The 23,987-nt window shown below is 44.2% G+C and overlaps 2 protein-coding genes across 2 annotated transcripts in view; one reads left to right on the top strand and one right to left on the bottom strand.

Moving 5' to 3' along the window:
• Positions 1–468: 468 nt before the first annotated feature.
• On the top strand, positions 469–11,082 carry CRYBA1 (crystallin beta A1). Its single transcript, XM_020963376.1, has 6 exons — positions 469–499; positions 3,387–3,451; positions 5,295–5,413; positions 8,974–9,115; positions 10,107–10,249; positions 10,935–11,082. The coding sequence occupies exons 1-6, from the start codon at positions 469–471 to the stop codon at positions 11,080–11,082; spliced, it is 648 nt and encodes a 215-aa protein (XP_020819035.1).
• Positions 11,083–12,286: 1,204 nt separating this feature from the next.
• NUFIP2 (nuclear FMR1 interacting protein 2) overlaps positions 12,287–23,987 on the bottom strand; it is a 28,309-nt gene continuing 16,608 nt past the window's right edge. The window contains exons 3-4 of the mRNA XM_020963197.2: positions 23,731–23,763; positions 12,287–21,418 (exon numbers count right to left, since the gene is read on the bottom strand). Coding sequence (XP_020818856.1) covers positions 21,366–21,418; positions 23,731–23,763 — 86 coding nt within the window. The 3' untranslated portion in view covers positions 12,287–21,365. The remainder of the gene's footprint in view (positions 21,419–23,730; positions 23,764–23,987) is intronic.

Here is a 23,987-nt window from a genome sequence, read left to right as displayed (position 1 = left end):
TTGAGCCCCTGGGAAGCTCCGAGATGAGGCGTTCACTGGCCCGAGGAGTCACAAGTCACTAAGGATGGAGGGGGCTTCGATTACCCAAGCACCAACCAGGTAAAATGAGGTACCTGGGGCACCATGCCTCCTCTCCTTGGCCCCTGAAGCTAAGGCCCACTTCCCTGCCCCAGCAAGGGTTCTTTCTTCCAGCAGCATCCAAAGATAGGTATGGAGACAGAGCAGAGCCCCTATCCCCAGCCCCCACTAAAATGTCCCAAGTACAGCGGGCCTGCATCCACAGACAGCAGTGGTGGCCAGGAATGTTTATATGCCTTTAAACAAAAACCCAGACAGCCCCGGCTCAGGGAGCTGAGCTGCCCAAAGCCCCAGGGATCACCTAGAGATCTAGGCAGAGAAAGCATTGTGCTGACAAGCTAAAGGTGGCCGTGTTATATAAAGGCGCGCTCTGGGCTGAGTTGGTACCAGATGGAGACCCAGGCTGTCCAGAGGGAGCTCGGTGAGTGAAGCTAGCTGGGCCCCTCTTACCCATTCCTATCCCCCGGCTCTCAGGGCTTTTGGATTGAAGACAAGGGGTTGCAGATACCTGCTCATTGGGGGGTGAGGGGTGGAGATTACAGTCCTGGACCCTAGAAGGGTCCTCTCAGGCCCTGGAATAAGGGAGTCAGAACCAAATTTGCACTAGTGCCCAAGCAGCCCCTGCAGGGTTGGAGGGATCCTTGAAAATCCTGGAGTGAGTGGGTATTTTGGAAGCTTGGAGGCAAAAGCAGGTGGGCAAGAGTGGCTGTTGGGAAATGTGGTTTGACTGCTGAGGGGCTTAAGGCATTGAACTCCCTGGGTCACTGTGTTTATCTATACTTTGCTCCCACAAGCCTTATAGACCCTTAGAGCAGGAAAGAACCCTTCGTTTTATAGGAAATAGAGGCCGAGAGACGGCAGGCCATAGCGAGTAAGACCCCGGACTTGGAGTCAGGAAGATCGGGGTTCACATCCCCCCTTAGACACCTACGTGCTGTGTGACCCTGGCAAGTCACTTAACCTGTCTGCCTCAGTTTCCTCATCTGTAAAATGGGGACGATCAATAGCCCCTACCTTAATGGGTTGTTTTGAGGATCAGACGAGACAATCTGCGCGAAGCACTTTGAAAACCTTGAAACGTTTATATGTGTTGGCTCTTATTACTAACAGCACTTACACAGCGCCTACTGTGTGCTAGGCTTCCTACAATTAGTATTTCAGTTGTGATCCTCACAACAAGCCTGGGAGGTAGCTGCTATCATTAAGTCCATTTTACAGGTGAGGAAACTGAGGCAGACAGAGATGAAGTGACTTGGCCAGGGTCACACAGCTGGTGTCTGAGTGGAGATTTTAACTCAGGTCCAGTGCTCTGTCCACTGTGCCACCCATTAGCCACTAATATCCTATAATGGACTTGGCTAAGGCCATACTGCTATTAGTGGCAGAGCTGGTCCAGCACTCTTTTCACTCCCCCCCACCCCACTGCCTCGGTGTACAAGCTGCCTGGAAGAAGAAATGGCCTTGGCTGGGCCACACCTCCTAGGGTGGCTGTCCATCCCAGGAAGGGATGGCTGGAAACAGCTTATGGGTCAGACGGTCAGTCAACAAATGCTTATTAAGTGCCTACTATGTGCCAGGCATTGTGCTAAGCTTTGGGGATACAAAGAAAGGCCAAAACAGTCCCTGCCCTCAAGGAGCTCGCAGCCTTTACAACCATGTACATATATAACTGTGTACATGTCTACTGAGTAATCAGAGGGTCATTTCAGAGAGAGGGATCAAGGAAGGCCTCCTGCGGAAGGAAGAAAGCCAGGAGGCGGCGGTGGGGAGGGTGGGCATGCCAGGTATGGGGGAACAGCCAGGGCTAAGACACAGAGATGGGAGGTGAGTGTGGCATGCAAGGAACAGAGTCACTGATCGGCAAGTTTGTGGAGGGGGGTCAGCCAGCCATGGTTCCTACTTCTGGATTAATTTATTTACCCTCTGGGAGGAAGTAAAGTGGAAGTGTTGGACTTTGAGTCAGAAAGATCCGGGTTCGAATCTCACTTCTGATATCTACTGGCTGCGTGACCATGGTCTAGTCACTTTACATTTGCGAGCCTCAGTTTCCTCTCCTGTAAAAGGTAGAGGGCAGGGTGGATTAGATGGCCTCAAAGGTCCCTTCCAGCTTTGGTTCTATGATCTCATGGTACTAGGCTGACTGTAGAAAGCAGGTAGATTTGAAAGTAAGTACAAAGAAGGGGATTTGAAGTCTGAGGACCCAGGATCGAATTCAGGCCCGCCACAGACCATTTGCATGACCGTGGACAAGTCCACTTGGCTTCTCTGGGGCTCATTCCTGAAATAAGGGGGTTGGGCTAGAAGATCTCTGAAGTCCCTTCCAGCTCTTCATCTGAGTCCTAGGGCCAGGCCTGGGTTCGAATCCTAGCTCTGCTGCTTCCTACCTGTGTGACCTTGGACAAGTCACACGAAAAGTCAGGACTTTAACCAACTCCCTAATTGGAGAGAGGATGGAATTGAGGCTTGGGAGTCAATGACGAGACTGAGACTAGAAACAGTGTTCCATCCTGCAACAGGGATAAAATGGCACCACAGAGAAGGCCAGATTTGGAGTCAGGATTGAAATCCTAGCTTTAACAGGTATTAGCTGTGTAACTTCAATTAAATCATTTAACCTTTCTGAGGCCTCCATTTCCTCAGCTGCAAAATAAGGAATTTGCACTGGATGATTGTGAAGTTCCTTCTAGTTCTAAATATTTGATTTTAAATTATTGTCCTTCTTGGGCCTCAGTTTCCTTTTCTGTAAATCTAGCTTGCATTAGATGGTCTCTGAGGTCCCTCCCAATTATAGAACTGACCTTGAACAATAGCACACATTTTATATATGCTGCCTCATTTGAACCTTGTAAGATGGGTACTTAATGGTATTATTATCTTCATGCTACAGATGTGAGAAACTGAGGCTCAGAGAGGTGATATTGGAGGTTTTGAACCCCAGGTTCCTCTTGACACCAATTCCAGCACTCTTACTACTCGGACTGTCTCTGTAGTGGACAGGACACCGGGCTCTAGCTGCCACTGACACCCAGTTCTCAGTCCCTTCATCCATAAAATTAACTGGGCTGGGTCATATCTCCAAGGTCTCAATCTTGCATTTCTGGATTCTGCAGTTTCAGCCGAGGCCGCAAATGTAATTGTAAGAAGTCTGTCAATCAGCTCATAGCCATTTCGCCCCCTTTTGGGGGACGTGTGAGAGGTGGAGAAACAGAGGCGTGTTTGAGTTGATGATGGAGCTCTGGGCTTATGAGAGAGTAGCCACATTTGTTTTGAGTCAGGACCCCAAAAGAGACCTTTTCTTTCTCTTGCAGAAACTGTGCCAGCTGCTAGGATGGCTCAGACAAATCCTCTGCCTGGGCCTCTAGGGCCATGGAAGGTAAGCCCATCAGCTGGAAGACCAGGGAATGAATGCCCGTCCACTCGGGTGAAAGGGCATGCCGGGAGGTGGCTTCTCAGAGGCTAGGTGGGAGTTCCAAGGCAGGTGCCAGAGACTTTCAGCTAGGCTGCTGTAGGTGACAAAATTTGACAGTCAACAAGAGAGCCAAGAAAAGCATTTGTCTACCCTAGGCAAGGTTTTAATGCTGAGGCTGTGCCCCCAGCGTGTGCCATTCACCAGAAGCTTTGAACCTTCAGTGAAACCCAGAGCGGTTGATTTATAAGATAAACACCTCCATGCCAAGGAGAGTGGGATTTCCTGGCCTTCAAAAGAGAAGGTACTTTAGAAAGTCATGTTGAAAAATATCTCTCCTTAGGCCATCCTGGCTGGCTCCTCGCCTTGTCTACAGCGAACCCTAGCAGGGCTGCCCCAAAGTCTGGCCACAGGCACGTGTGGGACCAGACCTCAGGAGAAAGGAGAGGGATTTTCTGCTTATAGGCTGGGGTGGGGGTAAGGGGAATATGGGGGTGTGATATATTGCTACGTTGATAAGTTATCTTTGAAAAGAAAACACACCCAAGGCCACACCAGTCATAGTCCACATTAAGGTTTTATATGAACCAGGCTGGGAAGAGCTGGATTCAGACCAGTGGAGCTTCTGGGACGCTCCCCCTCCAAAATGCACAAACGATCTCCATTTCAGTAATGCCATTTGTGTTCATAGCATCAGAGATCTGGAGCTGCAAGGGACCTTAGAGGTCATGGAAGCCGACCACCGTGTTTTACAGATAAGGAAATGGACTTGCGCAGATCGCACAGTTAATGAGTGTATGTGGCAGGATCTGAATCCAGGTCTTCCTGATTTCAAGTCCACAGCTCTATTCACTCTATTTGTTGCTGCTCAGACGTTTTTCAGTTGTGTCTGACTCTTCATGACCCCATTTGGGATTTTCTTGGCAAAGATACCGGAGTGGTTTGTCATTTTTTTCTCCAGCTCATTTTACAGATGAAGAACTGAGGCAAACAGGGTGAAGTGACTTGTCCAGGGTCACACAGCTAGTAAGCGTCTGAGGCCAGATTTGAACTCACGTCTTCCCAACTGCTGGCCTGGCACTCTACTCACTGTGGCATGTAGCTGCCCATTCACTATTTTATACCATGCCTGTTTTACAGACGATGAAACTGAGAACCTAGAAAAGGGAAATGACTTGAATTCAAGATCACCCAGGCAGTCACAGACAGAACCTGTCTCCTTGCTGAGGGGCAATTTGGTAGAGTAGGGGGAAAGTCTCTTGAGTCAGGAGACCTGGGTTTGAATTCTGCCTCTGCTTCTTACTAGCACTGTGACCTTGGGTAAGTCACATTAAAGTTGGACCCTTAGAGATGATAGGATCTGGAGCCACAGAAACGGGAAGAGATTCTGCCCTCTCTTCCCAAGGAGCTCTCCCTCCAATCATGGGTCTTTGCTCCTATGCTCTATTCCAGGCCTTGGCCCTGCCTTTGCTGACACTGGATTGGGGTGTCAGTGGGAGTCCTCACCTTAAATCCTTCTCTCAAGGTCTATCAAGGAACCTGGTTACGTGATCCTACTACAGGCCAGGAGTGTTTCTTCAAACGACTTCCTTATTCATCAGGCAATCACCACTAGATAAAAACAAGGGAATCTGAAACTTCCCAAGCCACTCTGGGTTATTTCTATACTTGCTTAAAAAAAAAACCCCAACAAAAACCCGACCACAAAAACCTTTCCTTCTGGTGATTCGGAGGATAAGGTCGAGCAGAGAGCCCCTCACCTGCCTCCTTCTCGTGTCCTCATTCCCATCCTCGACTCCTTCTGCCACAGATAACCATCTATGACCAGGAGAACTTCCAGGGGAAGCGAATGGAGTTCACGGGCCCCTGCCCCAATGTCTCCGAGTGCAGCTTCGACAATGTCAGATCCCTGAAGGTGGAATGTGGCGCGTGAGTATCCAGCCGCCCAGCACCCCTGCCAGATGACCTACCCTGGATGTCCCCAGAGCCGGAGCCAGCCAAAGAAGGGCCACTGGCATCACTGCTTCGTGGAGAGGGGCTTCCCATCTCTCGGACAGCCTGTAGCACCTTTCTCCCAGGGTTGTTATGAGGATGATAGGAGTGCCTGGCACATAGCAGGTGCTTCATACATGCTCGCTTCTTTCCTTCCTTCTTTCCATGTAGTGGATAAAGCTGTAGACTTGAAGTTAGGAAGACCTGTGTTCAAACACCTTGGCAGCCAGGTCACTTAACCTCTCTGAGCCTGTTTCCTCATCTGTAAAATGAACGCGCTGGACTTCTGGTTCTAAATCTAGGATCTATGCTTCCAGAGGACTGGAGAAGAGGTGTGGGGACTAGTAGCCAGCATTTATACAGTACTTTATATATGTTATCTTAAAGGTGCAGTAAGTGCTCCTATTTTATAGATAAGGAAACAGAACGAAAGAGTTAGGTGGCTTGCCCAGTGCCCCACAGCTATTAAATGTTTGAGACAGAATCTGAACTCGGGTCTATCCTGGCTCCAAGTCCATTGTGCTCTATCCACACTGTGCCACCTAGATAACTATGATGACCACCACAGAGAGAAGCACACACCCTCTGTGAAGAAGTTTGTCCCACTGAGTTGTTGCTGCCCTAAGCCAACGCCGCAGTTGCCTCTTCCTAGTTATGCCTTTGGGTGGGGCTTTTTAAGAGAGGAGCCAACCAAGAGAGAGAAGGAAATGCGTGTGGGTGCCAAAGAGGTTCTAGCAATATCTTCTCTGTCTTTATGAGAGAGGGCAGGAGGTCAGTCCCCACAGTACCTACTGATCCAGTGATTTTAAAACACTAGCCTTAAGTGAGAATCCTCCTTTGATGCTTCACCTGGGTCTGGAGGTGATCCTGGGTTCTAGAAGGCTTTATCCATGAGAACACAAACTCCGGCATCAATATGACCTTCAGGTATAAGTGGTGATGGCTTGGAGACTCATTACCAGGTTGGCTGTTGGAGACTTTTTTTTTTTTTAACAAAATCAACTCTTAGAGACCATCTCCAAAAGGAGAGAGGGGCCATGCCCCCGACAAAATTACAGAATTTTGTCACCAGAACCCTGAGCTAGAGGAAATTGGGAGAATGCTTACTGGATCAGCTTGATAATGCCAAGGACATTAAAGGACCAAGCATATCACGTGAAGGTGGGAATAGAATAATCAGATCACCGCCCCAGGAGCTGACAGATTACAAAGTAGGTCTGCGCCCTTGCGTCCCCTTTTCCACCCCTTCCACTTCTCAGCCCACAGGTTAGATGCTCTCCGGTTCCTGAGGGTCTAATACCAGGTGTGGGCTTTTTGTATATGAAGCCCCATTTTAGGAGATGATAGGCATCCCCAGTCCTCTGCCTCAAATCATTCCTGGTTTTGTGCCGAAGAGAGCTGGAAAAGAGAGACCCTAGGCTCTCCCAGACTGGATGATAATAACAATAATAATAATTACCATATTAAGGTATGCAAAGTACTATGTATGTATATGTATATATAACTCATCTGATCTTCACAACCACCCTGTAAGGTGGGTGCTGGTATTAGACCTATTTTATAGAGGGAAAAACTGAGTCTCAGTTAAATCACATGCCCAGGGTCCCACAGTTTAAGTGTCTGTGGTAGGATTTGAATGCAGGACTTCCTGATGCCACATCTTGCAACCTATTCAGGACACCACATCGCAAAGGGAGAACCTTTCCTCCCTGAAAGTTCTCCCATTAATCTACCTTGTTTGGGAAAAGGGAGTGAGAACGTGCATTTGTGCCCTGGCTCTTAGGGTCCCAGGCCAGCAGGACAGAGAGCGTGGCTTGCACAGGTGCATGGCTCAGTGGCTGCTTCTATTGACACCGGCAGCCAGAGGCCTCCCCCTCCTCTCGGACCTGCTGGTCCAGAGAACCCCCTTCTTGTTGTTCCAGTCAGAGAAAGTTGGCGGGCTTTCTCTAGGCACAGCAGACAGAGGAGCCACAGCCTCAATGCAGCAGAACGGTCCACGTTAAAATCCCCATCTTCCAGGGCCCCCTGGTGGATGGTCAATCTTTCTGTCCTGACAAGAAATCTCACTCTTTTCTCCTGTCCTGTCTTCACAGGTGGATTAAAATCACAGTCCACTTTGATGTCAAGGGAAAGGTTGTTGACTGGCTCACAGAATAAGGAAAGCAGGATGAGGTGGAGAGTGAAGGGAAACAATTAACAATAATAATCATTAACATTTATATAACACTTACTACGTGCCAGGCACCATGCTAAGCTAGGTGCCTTACAAATATTTATTTGATCATCACAACAACCCTGCAAGGTAGAGGTGGTTATTATAATCATGCCCATTGTGCAGATGAGAAAACTAAGGCAGGTAAGTTGTGACTTACCCAGGTTAGTAAGTGCCAAGGGTCAAATTTGAACTCAACTCTTCCAGACCCCATGCTCTATCCCCTGCGTCACCTAATTGGTCACAGAACCAGGGAGGCAGGGGTCGGCTGAGTGGAGAAAAGTCCAAAACGCTTCTTTTTTTACTCTAGGTCTCTAGATTTGGGTGAGCCTGCTAACACCTAGAATCTCACTTAGCTCTGCAGATAGCCACTGCAATCCCTCTGTTTTGTATCTTAAAGGAAAAGGAAGCTAGGGAAAGAGTGGGGAGGGCGATGGAGCCAGGTCAAAGACAAAGGTACCAGATTGTGGAATTGAAGCTCCAAGGATGGAATCTGAGTAGGGAAAAAAAAATAAGGTAGGTTCTCCAATTAGAGTGTATGGACTATTGGGCAACTGAAATAGCAGAAAGAAACACTCAGTTTGGCGTCAAAGGAGGCATGTTGGAATTCTGGCTCTGTAAGCTACTAGTCTGGGAAGCTAGCAAGATGCATCTTCCTGGATTCAAATCCAGCCTCAGACACTTACTAGCTGTGTGACCCTGGGCAAGTCACTTCACCCTGTTTGCCTCAGTTTCCTCATCTATCAAATGAGCTGGAGAAGGAAATGGCAAACCACTCCAGAATCTTTGCCAAGAAAATCCCCCCAAAATGGGGGCTGACTAGTTATGTGACCTTGGGTAAGTCTAGTAACCTTTCAAGGCCTCAGTTTCTTCATCTATTAAAAAAAGAACGAGGCTGGACTAGATGACCTCTAAGATCTCTTCCAGATCTAAATATATAATATGGGTTCTGATCAGGTGAAGACCAATTTTCCAATAAACCCTCAACCCCTTCACTGAAGGAGTGTGATACATTACTCCAAACCACAAATAAACCAAAAATTCCATCTATCCCCCTCTCCATTTGGGTCCCTGGTGCCATCATGGTGAAGTTGTTAACTTCAATGAAACAATGTAAACTGTAAATAGTAAATGCCAATTATCATTATTTCTTATTCCATGAGGCAAGGTCCTACGGGTGCTGAATCCTGAATGATGCCCTTGGGGCCTGAGTCAATATAATTAAGTGAATGGTATCTGTTGCTTTAGTCTCTATGGGCTCTGCCCTTGACCCATCTTTCCACAGATGGATTGGTTATGAACACACAAGTTTCTGTGGGCAGCAGTTTGTCCTGGAGAGAGGAGAGTACCCACGTTGGGAAGCCTGGAGTGGGAGCAATGCCTACCACGTGGAGCGTCTCATGTCCTTTCGCCCAATCTGCTCTGCAGTGAGTAGCTTGAAGCTGGGGGTCCAAGGGGGAATGAGGGATGGTGGTACCTTTGCTTCCCTCAGATTTCTCCCACAGAGACGGTCCAAGGGAATGGTGTGGGGGAGGCTCCTCCTTCAGGACAACATAGTACTATCATTTGTCCTTGCTCTCCTGGCGACTTTCCCCCAGGTGAGCTTTGAAAGCCTCGTGGTGGGGGTAACCTAAGTGTAAATGACGCCCAACCAGATTACTTTTACCTTAAATGTTTAAGAACAGATGGCTAGCAGCCGAGTGAGTCTACCAAGTGGTAAGGGAAAGAGGATGTTCCACAGACAAATTACTCCCCTTTGCTTTATTTGTTGCAAAAACAGGTCGAGTGATTGAAGTAAGTCAGGATGTGCCTCATCTGTCTGCCTGAGGCTGTTTTGACCCCTCACATCTCCACCTAACTTTCTGAGAATGACAGTTGCCCCACAACAGAACAGGCCGTTTTCTAAAGGCGTAGGCTCCGTTACTCTCAATGTACAAGGAAGACCATTGGATACTGTAGAAGGACTTCCTACCTTTGAAAGGATGCTCATTTTGAACATACTCTACGATTCGAGAGGCAGTGCAGCATCGCAAATAGACTACCGGCTTTGACCTCAGAAAAACCTATTCAAATCCTGCTTTTCTGATAGCACTAGCTGTGACCAGGAATAGTCCCTAATTTCTCGGTACCTCACACAACTCTCTGCCTATCTGAATCAGTAGAGGATGTTTTTTTCTACACCAGGAGTTGCTTACACTAATGGAACCAGAGGTCTAGACCATCAAAAAGTAAATGTTCATTTAAGGATCCCTGAAGCCCTCTCTAGCCCCAAATCATCATTTTAGTCAAGTAAAGTCTATTCTAGGCTTATATTTATTTTGGCTACTTTAAAAGATAGGTTTCTCCCCCCACAAAGAACTGAGGATAATGAGACTAGTTTTGGAGCAACTCCCAGGTTCTCTTGTCCTTGGGTTACAGAACCATAAGGAATCCAAGATCATGATCTTTGAGAAAGAAAACTTCATTGGCCGTCAGTGGGAGATCTGCGATGACTACCCCTCGTTGCAGGCCATGGGCTGGTGCAACAACGAAGTTGGTTCCATGAAGATCCAGTGTGGAGCGTAAGTGAGGAACGGGATTTGGGCACACGCCCATGAGTGACTTTTTATTGTTTTTATATAAACTCAGGTTAGGGAGGAGTACTGGACCAGAAGTGAGAGGGCCTGGACTCAAACCCCAGTCCTGACACTAACCTGTATGACCCTTGGACAAGTCACCGGACAAACACTGGGCCTGTTTCCTAAACTGGCAAAATTAGGTTAAATGAGATGATTTCTGAGGCTTTGCTGCAGCTCACATCCTATGAGTATTGGGCACAAAAAAGCCTTCATTACACTTATTCACCATTTTAGCGCACTGAAGATGCCTTTAAAAAAAAAGTCTCTGCCTGAGCAAAGAAACACTAACTGTTCATAACAATATGTAGACTTCCAGCCTCACTGATCAATTTTTAACTATTAGTGGGACTTTCTGGGTTGTCATGGAGTTCCCTTCCCCACAAACATTCACATAGTTCCTAATCCATGTTCCAGCCCAGGTACAAAAAGTATTTTTCTGGCACCACAGGAGTAGATACCAAAGCATTCTGTGTTGAGAATGGGCTTCACCGCATTCATGAATCAATGTTTCACAAACTCAGCTCCATTTCACAACTGGGTTCTGGTAGGTTTTCTAGTTCAGTCTCCAAGTGTTAGATCTGGCTCTCATTCCATTTCGGTAATAAGGTGACTCTTTGGGCTTTCCTAGATGGGTCTGCTACCAATATCCCGGTTACCGTGGGTACCAGTACATCTTGGAGTGCGATCACCACGGAGGAGACTATAAGCACTGGAGAGAATGGGGCTCTCACGCCCAGACTTTCCAGATTCAGTCAATCCGACGCATCCAGCAGTAGATTCCCGGAGACTGAGAGAAGCCGCCAGCGATCGAAAACCATTCTATTTATTTGCTTTGAAAAGAATGGGTTTCATTGTACTGCTCATAAGCCATCACTTTCGATTTGTGAACGACTGCTAAAAATTCTCAATAAATGTCATTAAAAGAAAAAACAAAGACCAAAGTTGCAGGGCTCACGAGGTGGAAATAACCATCAAGGGTCTGATTCTATGAAGTCACTAAAGGTGCTGAGCTCTGGCCCCTTGAATGTGTTTTGCTGGCAAAAGCACTCGTGGAAACGGACTCTACGATTTTAAAGGAAATCTAACATCCTTTATGTCAGCTGTGACACAGGCAGGGTTTTGGTTGTTGGTGCCTCTGCACTGATTTCCAAATGACTGGGCTTCACCCTGCTACAGCACACATAGTCTCGACTGCTTTCCAAGCATTTGTAACACCAAGGTTCAAAGGGACTAGATTTATGTAGCAGCAATACATTTAAGGAGACACGTGGGTAAGGAATCTGGATATAACAATAGAAACTCTAGCTAAAGAACATGCACTGAATAGACAGGCAGGTTTTGTTTTTGCAGGATTTATACCACAGCTCGGCTGCACACTCCTCTCATCTTCATTTAAGGGATAAAGGAAGCGATTTCTTCCCTGCATTCTATAAGAGATCCATCCTGTGTACCCAGTTCCCTATTGTGACCAGAGTCAAGAACTAAGCCCGGAATGTTTCTCAGTCGCAGGCTGCTCAGGAAAGCTGAACGGTCCCTATGAACTCACTTTCAGTTTCACCACACTACGTGCTCACAGGTGTGCACGGATCGAACGTAGCCCGCATCCAGTACTGTCCCTCCTAGGAGGAATTCCGCACGTTTTTCCTCGGCACGGGGCAGTGGTGGGTGGGCATGACAAGATCACGCAGCTATCCAAGTACAGAAGTTTATCTTCCTCGCCACTCTGAATGCCCCAGTGAACGGTCTAAAGTCCAGTACAGCTATTCTTTTACTTGGATTAACTTGGTAGGACTACAGCATGGAAGGGAGAAGATGGAGCCGCCCTACCCATGCTTGCTCAGTCTCGGCCTTCAAATCCTTTATCCTTTCACCTTGAAAATGCCCAACAGTTAAGTCAACAAGATTACTCACACTGCTCTCAGAAAGGGCTTCTGTGAGCCAGCAAACAGAAAAGGGTCAAATGGAATACGCAAACACCTCTTAAACTTTAAAACTTTTATTCGACAATTTACATTGCTTTGATCTACAAATTTCCTGGGTCCCCCCCCCCCGATAAAATAAGTAAATCTAGGTACGGTTGCAGAGCTGTTGTTGGGTCAGCAGAATAAATGAAATTCACGCGGATTCTTTGTCTTTTAAAACACTGGATGTGAAGACATCAACAAAGAAAGATTACATCATGTAACTGACACAGACCCTCCTTGGGTTCTATGATGTCAGATACAGCTACAGCAAATGCCTAAGCAATTAGCTAAAAGGTTCATCCCTGGTCATTGCTCTCAGATTTGGAGAATGCCTGGCTTTTTCACTGTGTGACACATTTTTTGAACCCTTTATGAAATTACTTGGGAGGCAGGAGAAAGAAGAGAGGAGGGAAAATCTTAGTACTTATGCCATGGTATCCCACACCCTTCTCTCAAACTAAGAGGTAACTCAGCTCCTAAACAGACAAGCTGCCATGACAAGACCCTCCCCGCCATGTTCTAGCGTAACTGGACACAAACATTAACTACTGACAGATGCTTTAGAATAGGCTTGTCCGCCTAGGGCAGAGCCTGTGCACACTCGAGGGCACTTCTGCCTTTCAGGCCATGCAACTGAGTGGATCTTTAAGTCTGGGTGATGGCATTAGTTTAACTGCCACGAATACTGACAACACAGAAAAGAGGTGGGAGGGGGCGACTGCCAGTGTTTTTAAAGTCAACACACATTAAGGACCTCCAGGTGGGTTCCAAAACCACCGAAGGTACATAAGCACACATGTGATGACTGAAAAATAGCCCTCTTCTGTACACTGGAAAAACTGTAACATTAGCTAAGGATTTCTGCCGGACCTAAGAGCATAGGAGGAAAAACTGTTAAGTGATCTCTTTAGCCTTTCCTAAACAAAGGCCCTAAGCTACATTACCCCTACCCCCCAAAAAAGAGAAATCTTTAAAGAATGGTTTAACTAAACCAGATTAGGACATTTATACATTTTTTTAAAAATAGCAAACACAAAAAGTAAAGCTATTTAGTGCATGCAAATTGCAGCAAATTAACTGGCCCCATATTCCTTCACTAAGTAACAAGGGCAATTGTCCTGGGACAAACTTCCCCAGAAGGTTTTGTGCTTCTTCTGCAAACACCCAAAGAATGTTTTGGGTGAGTGTAGCAGCTAAACGAATCTCAAAGTCCACTTCCTCTATTTGAACACTTGACCAAAAAACTATGTTAAAACCGTGTGAAAACCACTCAACCTTACCTTTAAACCCACTGAACACTTAAGACATTAAATTGGCCAAAAGTTCCGTGAAACGGTCCCTTCACTCTAACTTAGTTCACATCCCTTCTTTTGATCCAAGACATAGTGGTATAATTCTTACCAAAGGAAGCAATAGCATAGGGTTGGGGGCGGGAAAGTTATTCAAATCTCCCCAACAAAATGACATCTAACGTATCTAAGCCAAGCTCTCCTTTCCAAACTGGGTCTACTGCTAGGAGTGCTCTTTCTTCCTATTTCTGTAGTTTCAAGGTAGACCAGAACTGTGTTCTCAAGATATAGCCTCCCTCGGAGATGGCAAAGCTAAGAGCATCACGGGAGATGATGAGAGGGACAGGTGATGTCACATAACTTTCAAAACGTGTGCATAGCTTTATTCGTCTGCTTAGAACTACCCTTTTCACGGAGCTTCGGCAAAACCCAAGTGTGCAAAATGCATTTCTAAGAAGTAATGCGAGCAAAGCATTCACATCCACACCGCTACAGGAACAGAGGCTAACAAGTCACACTAGGGAGAGTGCGTCTGGAGACGTAATGGGAAATGGAACAAACCAGAACTGCACAGTTCGTTATTTCCAGACAAGGGCTGCCGACAAGCATTTTTCTTCATTTTTGTTTTTATTTAATAATAAGCAAGGTGCTGTATTTTAACAAAAACTTTTAAATTGGAGAGAGCTGATAGCGCTCTAGCAGCTCCCACAGAATTCCAGAGCAAAGTTGGCTCCATCCCTCCCAGGGTTTTGCAGACAAAGCAGTTTAGAACCCCTTCAGTTAAAGGGGCAGGGAGAACAGGGAACAGGAACATGAGAAATCTGTCACATGACTCGAGGAAGGTGCTAAAAGCCAGCAGGTAGAGGCAAGAGAGGACCAGAAGAGGACTCTCCTCACAACCTACAGAACAGCCACTAACACATTAAGAGTAAAATATAAATTACCCCAGTTCTAAAGCAGTTCCAGTTTGTGACAGGACCAATAACCAGAGATCAAAGGGTGAGCTCATCATTCAGCATGAGATGGCAAGAACGTGGACCTCAGAAACTACCAGAAGATCTAGTTTTCTTTCTTAAAAAAATACACATGCAAGGCACATTGATATAAAAATATAAAACTCTGGCTAAAGAAAACGTACTGAATAAGCAGGCAGACTTTTGTCTCTGTAGTATTTACAGGCCATGGGCAAAATTGAAATTTTGTTCTCAAAAAATCTGACTAGGTAAGGCTAGGCTACACATTCCTCTTATCTCCACTGAAGGGATAAAGGGAGTGATTTCTTACCCTATTTGGTGTTTTCTTCCCTGTATTCTTAACAATTTCCTTTAAGATCCCTTATTCGCTTAAACATTTTCCCTTCCCTCTTGTCAAGTCCCACTTAATCTGTATATACTTGGGTTTACCTTTGGTCCAAGGCAATAGATATAGTGGAAGTCAGTCTAGACCCCAAACAAACAAAAGCATGCATTACCAGTACCCCACCTTCATGGGCCAATATTTCCTGGTATAGGAATGCATCTCCCTGTGGTCTCCATTTACTTTTAAAGAATTTACTCACTACCACTTTTGCAAACTCATCACAGAATGATGCAGTATTGGGGGAACTGTTTTTGCAGAACGCCTGTACCACCCTCTCCCCCAAGACTACCACAGACAATTATAGGTTCACCTGGTAATCTGAACATCCCTCGTGCCCCGTGCCCGCCCCCCCCCGGACAGAAAAAGGATGCATGTCTCTTAAATACAGACTATGGGGATAGTAAGTCTAATTGGCTAACAGCAGCACTTAAATGACGATTTCCCCTCTATGTATTCATCACATTGAGGAAAGTCATCACCTAAGGTTCTTTTCCAGGAAGTCACATATCCTTTTTGACTTTAAGAAGTCATTTTCCCCCTTCTGCCTCCATCTCCTGACACAGAAGGAGGAACACGGGCAATGCTATAAAGGGATTAATTTTTGATAGTGGAAAGAGAACTTTTTTTTAAGGCCAAAAAGCTTTATAGTGACAGGCTCATACTGGTTTTGTCACCCAGTTATTTATTGTCTTTCATGGGCATCACGGTAAGCCACCTCCACTGATGTGTCCCCCCCCCTTTCCTCCTCTCCTCTCCAACAGTCTCCTAGTCACTCTTAAGAGTTAGTGGCTGTGCTGCAGATAAGGGACCTAAGCAACCCAGGAAGAAATCATGGCGTATTGTTCATGGAAAAAGTGCATCACATTCTTGATTTTCAGTCACTCATAGCAGCAGCAGGAGCTTTAACCCAAGACAACATGAACACATTTGTAAGTCCATTCTTAAATGCAGCAACACAATGAAAAGTCTTCAAGGTCAAGAGAGGATTCCTCAATAAAGGATAAACAATAAACTTAGACTTTTAACAGAGGGTCAAATTAAAGAGGCATAATTCTTATTTACATATTAAAACAAACCATTTGTTAAAATACTTAATAATCTTTACAACACCTAGCAAAAAAAAAAAATAGACATAAGAGTAAAGCGGAAATTCCTAAAAGCAGTATCCACTTTTGGAACCCTTATTTAGCACCTGAGGAAAGACCGTAATGGAAAGCCAACAGTTTGAGCGGCAAACTGCAAATTTTACATCAGCTTAAGGTTGGTATGTTTGCCCTGTACAATTTTCATACCAAAGTGATGCAAATGGGACTTTTTTTTTAAAGTTTCTATTGTTGTTAATAAGGCTGTAGAAAAGGGAAACATACTATGATGTTACAAAATGGCTCTAGAACTCTGAACATAAAACAAAGCTTTAGGATGAAGTGTCAAAGAGGAACTATAGATCCAGTGATCCCAGAACACGCAGGGACTGATTTTCCCCAAGGATCTCCAGTACCCACTAGCCATACGCTCCTAGGAATGCAGGAGGACTATACTGCCTCTGGAATTCAGCTGTTACACCAGGTCCAGACATTAAGACTGCAAACAAGCCACCTGTACTATGGTGACATTGCTGTGCAAACTCGAACTACAAAGCTCAGTTAATACAGGGTATGAGCGGGGTCCCTTTGCCCACTCCATCTTCTATCCGGGTTCATGCTTCTCCCAATTTGCACAGACTCATCTACTTGTGGACGATGCACAGAAGTGGCTTCCCACACCGGAAAACAATCCCGGTGCTTCCCTCAGTATTTAATAACCTTGGCGTCAAGGACTAGGGTACCAGCGTGGTTTGCCTGGGCAAACTCCAATAGAAGCCATTTGGGCTTCTAGCTTTGCTTCCTACCCTTCCCTCTTAAAGCGCTCCTAAAATACCAACATGTAAAACATCCTTCCCCAAATTAAATGGAAAAACTTCACAAAGGACACAAGATTGAAGACCTTTGTCCCTACTTGAGCAGCATTCTCAGTCTGACCTGAGGATACCCTGCCCTCCCCTCCAAAAAACCTCACTGCTGGCCAAATACATCGTCCTTCAACAGCACTGGCGTAACAGCTGTCTTACGGATGGGAATAAAAGGCTCTCTTCAGCAGCTGCTGATCGTGAAGGTACACTTGTGTGGTCTGAGGAAATGTACAAGTGGTCAAACCAGAGATTCTCTGTAGAGGCCAGCTCTCCTCTTTGAAGAACACGAGGTTGGAGGGGCTAAATAGAAACCCCACCCCCCACCCCATGTTTAGCTGTGGCTAATCAATCCAGAGTCTTATCTCCAAGTTCCCCCTTCAGGGGTCATTCAGTGTATATATTGTAATAATTTCACACCAAATGCCTTTTCTGAAATTTTTTAAAGTTCACAGCAATTAACATGAGAAGCTGCTGGATAATTTCATGTGGGATAGCAGCAGCTACTACAGCTGAACCATGAGCCTATCTTGGGCGTTACCCCCCTGGAACTTCACTGAGGTTAGTTGTGTCTATCGTTCCATGCAACTTTTTTTTTAAATGGCAGCTCTCATAACAAGATTAAGTTTTTGCAGATTCTCAGTAAGCAGTGACTAGCTAAGCCCCCTAAGCTCTAAAACAGAAAAGAGCTAATAGCTTTTAGGCTATTTTACAGAAAGACAAGATCCACAAGGCAGCTACCTTGTCTGGCATTCCTTCCCCGAAAAGAAAGAGCAAGCTGATGTACCAGACATCCCAATATCCCTTCTATAAAACCTGTCACTTGAAAAGGCAAAAAGCAAGGCTCTAGCCATTTGATTAACTTCAGCAGGGCGAGGGTGGGAGAAGAAGCAAAGACAAACACACCCTGTCTTTAAGGGGGATGGGGGAAGGAATCTACTCAAGACACTTACAGGAAAGTGGTATGTGACATAGGAGCCTACAATCAAGACAGATTTTTAAAGAATTCTTCACCCTTAATTAGTATCTTCATTGCTATTAAAAAAAAATAGGTCATGAGCTCATTCTTAGTGCCATATTTCAAATACTACCTTATTGTTTTAAAAGATTAAAACCACCTGACTTTGCTCTGTATAATGAAAACAAATGGCACAAAATAAATACAAGTTTGTTCTCTGAATACTAATGCTTTACACACATTCTTTTACTTCCAAGTCTTCACCATCATTTCCCTCCTCCTCACATGCAGGGGACACACACACACACACACACACACACACACACAATTTTCAGTCTTTAGAATGAAGGGATATTGTAATCCCTCAGACTGTATTTGGTTTTATGCTACAGTACTAATACTCTGAGTAGAAGCAAAATTCATTATACCCAACAGTAACACATTATCATTATTTAAATGTGCTAAATTAATCACAGCTGAGTTTAAAGTTTATACAAAATAATCAGAAAACAGATTAACTCTTAAGATTTTTTTTTTTAATAAGTGCTCTGGAAGGAATTGTGTGAGGACCTAAGGAGAAACTTTTCAGACAAGTAGAGAGTTAAGTGTTACAAAACTGGCACAAAGGAGGTTTATCCCAATGTCCTGCTTGTCCCTCAGCAAAAATGTCCATTAACCCAATGCCCAGAAATACTGACTTAATGTGGTAGGGGCATTAGGGTTCCCAGAAAGACAAGTTTCTAACTACAGAAATCTAATCATACAATGCAGCTAAACTTCAATGGAAAAAAAGTGAAATGTTCAGTCTACGAGTACAACTCTCCACCACCTGTGCAAGACGAAAAGGGAAGGCAGGCCTCTCCTTGCCCCTTCCCTAAGCTAAGGAGGCCCGTGGAGGAAGCAAGGAAGACAGGGGCCAACATAGTTTGCTTATTATCTTTTGACAATTTATTTGAAAGTCCTTAGGCTAAGTAGTGTTTCCTCAATACTCATTAAGTTTTGCTTCTACATACGCAAGGTAAGATTTTAAGTTTCGTTGGGTAATTTTGTTTCTTAAACAAAAATGTGTACAGAGAAAATTTTCATTCAACTTCTGAACCTCACTAACCCCCAAAAAACTGCTGGGGGATGAGATGGGGATAGGGCATCATGGGCCAGAAGACTTGAAAATCAAAGGTGAGCAAAACAGACTTGGGAGAGGGAAAAAAAATGGAATCTGGCCCTAAGGCGGCAAGTGGTTACACAAGGCAATTGAACACACAGCAGAACTTTAAAACCAGTAAAACAAACTGGAGCCTTTTTTTTAAAGCAACCTTATAATGTTTTGACTTTTTTGTAACTTTTAAAAAATTTTATTAAAAAAAAAAACACAAACACAGACTTCTTCCAACCTCAGTATTATGCTGCATTTTCCAGTTTGTTCAATGCTTTAAAGCTCACGGATGCCTCTGCTCAGAGTTGTATGAGAGCCTGAGGCATCCTAGCTTTTGGCAAGCAGGCAGGAGACTCAACAGAATTAAAATAGGAACACAGGCAGACTAGATGCAGGGCACATCTGTAAACATATTATACATTTGAAAATTACAACATTTGTAAAGGTGATACAGTTTACAGGTGAAATGAAACTATTCTGGAACTGGCCAACCACAAGTTTCTGAACCTGGACTGATACAATAAGTTATTTTTTTTAATATATATATTATGTATAAAAAGCTTGTTTACATAAAATGGAGTTGGCAATCCATGCTTATACTTTTAAAATCTAAGCAGGGCAGAAACCAGCAGATTTTTAAAGATATTTAGTTTCTCTATCCTATGTTGAATCCAACAGCTTCTTCCAGGAACTACCTTAATAAAAGCCTTAAATAATTAACAAAACCAGACAACCCATCACTGCTACAATCTCCAAATACTGGACACACCCAAACAAAAGGGGCTCAGCAGGACAAGTTACTTTATCCCCTAATGCCCCACAGGATCCAATCTCATCTTATTAGAAAATACCTTTCCATCTAAATGCCCAGCTATTTAAGCTGTATTTTAAGTGTGGGTGCTTTTTTTTTTTTAAATTCTAGTACCTGTGATGGTCCAACAGGTCAGAGAATTTATTTTGCCACGAACATCTGGTTGATCTTATCTTGGACCCTTGATTTTGCATCCCCCCCTCCCCCCACCTAGGCAAAAACGAAGAAAGCAAAAACCGTTTCAGCGTGCTACACCCTGGCTGCAGTGCACAGGACGGCTGGGATGGGGAGCCGGGGCTTATGCTCTCTCTGCCATAAAGGTCTTCCCAGATTTTCACATTCCATTCCTTTAAAAAAATTTGCTCTAGTAATAAAATATATTTAATAGAGAGATAATCAGAAGCAAATAGCTCAGCAGTACACAGATTGCAGGAAAATAGAAAAAGGTACCTTTCAGGGGCAGGGTTTCTATCTTCCCCACTGGCTAGAAACAAATATGGAAACATTTTAGTTCTCATAAGCTTTTTTCCCTTTTTCTTTTCCTTTTTTAAAATGACTTAAGAAAAAAAAAATTAAGGGGTAAGGAGTATGCAGAAAAGGAACATAAACATGTTTTTTTTAAGATTTGTGATGAAAAACAAGGAAAACCCCCAGCACATTTAGTGTTAGACAGAGCAAGTCTGGAGCACCTACAGTTGAAAAGCAGGGTATATTTTTGCTCCCAGTTACAGTTAGATAAAAATGTGGGAACAGTCTTTTTGTATGTTAAATGACTAAACCAATTGCTTGTTCTGCAACTTGTCTTAAAATGACACTCCTATGAATTCTTCAGTCGTAAAAGTCCAATGTGTCACTGAAGCCAAGTCAACTGTGCACCACCTATTATTCCAGAATTGTAGGGTTTCCATCCCCCTCCCACCCCCCAAAGATGACAACTTCCCCAGCACCCCACAGGCTGTTTTACTCCGGGCAAGACATGCAAACCATATTCTGGAAAAGGCAACCCTGCAAACTTCAAGGCGTTTCTATCCAGCATTCTTGTAGGGTTCAAAGTAAAACAAAAAGACTGAAGGAGTGGGGAAAAATGTTGACTCATTCTGGGTTCCGTGATTAGCGAATCACTAGTCACCGAACAAGAAACCAAGACCTTTAAAAGCGGAATTGCCTCTCCACTGGGTCATTTGTTGCCCGAGCTGATGACAGCAGGAACTTTGGAACCACGCTTGTGTATCGAGTCTGTATTCATTAATCACTTGCATTCACTCTTTAAAACAAAACAAAAACTAACAAAAAGAAAAAATCTACTCAGTACCGGAGATTAAATAACCATGTGTAGTCTCTTGAAATAAATTTTCTGATTCCTTAAGAAGTCTAATTACTTTCAGTTGCCTCTTTTTTTTTTAAATAACTATATATATATTTGTATATATTATCCTGTGATTCTACTTATGGTTCCTCTGCTGCACTGAAGATCTAGAAGGAGCATCAAAGCCTCGTGTCCCCCATGAACGGCTCTGATGCTGCAGAAAGGTGACAAACAGGCAGCCTGTCCTGCTGTCTGTCTGTCTGTCCTGCTGCCTTCATTGATCTGGACTATCCATGGCTTCATCATAAGTGATTATCCTTTGGGGATCTGTGGGAGGGGAAAAAAAAGGTGAAATGATGCTTCAAACATGACTCCCCTAAGAAAAACAAACACCCCACCAACCTGACTGTCGCTGAAAATTCTCTCATATGTAACTGTCACAATCCATGTATTTGCCTGCCTCTTTTAATACAACTCCCAACAGTATATTCAAGAGTCCATATAGATCAGTGCAAATTAAGTTTAATTTGATCACTGTGGGTGCACTTAGAAGTGAATCCTACACAAAATATATAATTACATATACATATGTATTTAAAGAGAAGTTTGGCAGAACTTTTAGTTCTTTTTAATCATATTGTTTCCGTTTCCTCTTAATCCATGGCAACACACACACACACACACACACACACCCCTAAGAGTATGTTGTCTCTTGGGTTGGAAACATCCAATAATAAAAATAGTGTGTATATACTTGTCCAACCCTCAGGCAGTCTTATTCAAAACTTTTAGATTAGATTTAAAAGCTCCTGCTCCCATCTTTAGAGAGCCTTACTTTTTAAGGAACCATGTAAACCCCAATTATCTTTTACAAATTGATATTTTAGAAACGTATTTGATCTTCGAAATATAAGCCCAGGACATGATTATCAAAGACGCCTAAGTAAACAAGATAAAGATGAAAATGAACTTATAAGAATCCACATTCAAGGTGAGCTGTGAACAAGGCTTTTCCAATTAAACCACTGTCCCCTGACCACCTGGCAAACAGATTTGGTTCAACTGCAAGGAAAATTAGCACCCACTTAAGATTACAGAAACTATGGCTTCTCTCTAAGGAAAAGATCTATTAAGTGCAGCTTCACATCCACCCTAATCTTGTGTCAACAGTAATAGCAGAAATGAGGATAAATGAACATAGAGAAGGACTCCTAACCTCATTTGGTTCTGGTATCATCTAATGGAGAAGGGAGGTAGGAAAAAAATATTTTGGGAACACTGAAAGGAATTAACAAGAGATAGAGATTTGATACCAAAGAGATTAAGTTTGCATTATTTTACTTAATTTATACAAGGCCAAAATAGCAATTAGTCTCTAGAAGTATCTTATAATGTACTTGTGGTATGTAGGAACTAGAGAGCTCACTGAGGAAGGAGCCCTTTCTCATCAGCACTTCCTTTAAATACAAGGAACTTCTCAAATGAGCTGTGACCTGGGAAGGCACAGTAGAGTCTAGTCCTGATATAAAGTGCGGGAAGAGGAGGAGGATAAGGCAGGAGGAAGAAGAGAAATAAGAAAAGAGTAAACCCAGGAAGGGACTTGGGGAGGCCACATGTGGGACCCTGGGTAGTGGCAGCAAGGATACTGAGAGCCTTTAGCCCAAGTTTTGCCTGTGCAAACATTCATTTATTTTTGGCTAAAAACACCTGCCCCTAAATCACTAATGGACACCAACACTGCAAAGCCCTGGCTTTCTAGGGAGAACACTGGATGGTCAGCACACTTGGACTTTAGTACTCATTCTATCACCCCCGAGGTAGGTGCCCTTGAACAAAGCATTGAGCATCTGTGGAGCTTGGCTGCCTCACCTGTAAATGAGGAGCTTGCTAAGTCTTTTCCAATATGTCTAATTTTAGGTATTTTAGAAATTGTTCTTAGGATGTTTCCAATGTTATTTTAGCCTGAAATACAGTCAATACTAGCCAAAAGGTACACGAAGACTCAAAATTCAGTGCATTTGTTAACGTGTTTGGATGTGATATGGATTCTCATATATTAAATTTTACTTTCGGGATAGTTCATGCAGTTCACTAACATTTGGGAAGGAGGCACACCAAAGTAAAATGTTACATCTGCATCATATTGAATTTAGCTTTTTAAACGACCTCAATGTACACCCAAGTTTCAGGGCCCAAGAAGAAAAATTATATATATGATCAAGAAATTATACTTTTACATATGCAAAGTTTTTATTCAAGTACTAGCCATCCGTGGATTAGAGCCTCTAGCCTCCTGCCTACCTGTCTAGGTATTTCAGGCCTTAGCATTCCTCCCCACAGACACACAAGAGCAGAAAGGCAACGCTGTTTAAAGCACTATTTGGCTGTACCCCTTGATCTTTCCCTTGGCCTTAGGCTAAGGGATCCAATAAGGTTTTGCTAATCCCTTCTAGGACCATGAAGGCCAACGACTGAGGGTTCAGTTTTCTCTGCTCCTCCCAAAGAGCATCAATCACCCAGCGCCAAGAGCTGGAGGCCCCTAGAGAATCCCTCATGGCAGCCAAGGGCACTCCGCTCCCCCTCCTCCCCAATACTGCTGGTATTGATCATTTCCATTCAACATATTCCTCATGACTTACCTTGCTTCTGCAAATTCCAAATAGATTCCATTTCTGCAAAAACAACAAGAAAACAGTATTACTGAATGGTTCAGACAACAATGCTTCTGACTTTAATGTTAAGACTCAGAACGTCTCAAGATGATGCGAATAACCTTTTTTTAAGACATTCTAGAAAGCTCTGGGAAGCAGAGAAGGAGGCAGCCCTAGAGTCCAGAATGGGGGGCTCCTGGCAACTTCGACTCTGTAACATGGACCAGAGATAGGGATATCGCCGC

This window comes from Phascolarctos cinereus, unplaced genomic scaffold, assembly GCF_003287225.1.
Source record: "Phascolarctos cinereus isolate Bilbo 61053 unplaced genomic scaffold, phaCin_HiC Scaffold_5;HRSCAF=322, whole genome shotgun sequence".
NCBI lineage: Eukaryota > Metazoa > Chordata > Mammalia > Diprotodontia > Phascolarctidae > Phascolarctos > Phascolarctos cinereus.
This window is presented reverse-complemented; position numbering and strand designations above follow the sequence as displayed.

Excerpts from the sequence above, each read along its gene's own strand:
- CRYBA1 (XM_020963376.1), top strand. The coding sequence starts at position 469 with ATGGAGACCCAGGCTGTCCAGAGGGAGCTCG. Across the intron at positions 500-3,386 it reads GGCTGTCCAGAGGGAGCTCG|AAACTGTGCCAGCTGCTAGG; the intron begins GTGAGTGAAGCT and ends TTTCTCTTGCAG. Across the intron at positions 5,414-8,973 it reads CTGAAGGTGGAATGTGGCGC|ATGGATTGGTTATGAACACA; the intron begins GTGAGTATCCAG and ends ATCTTTCCACAG.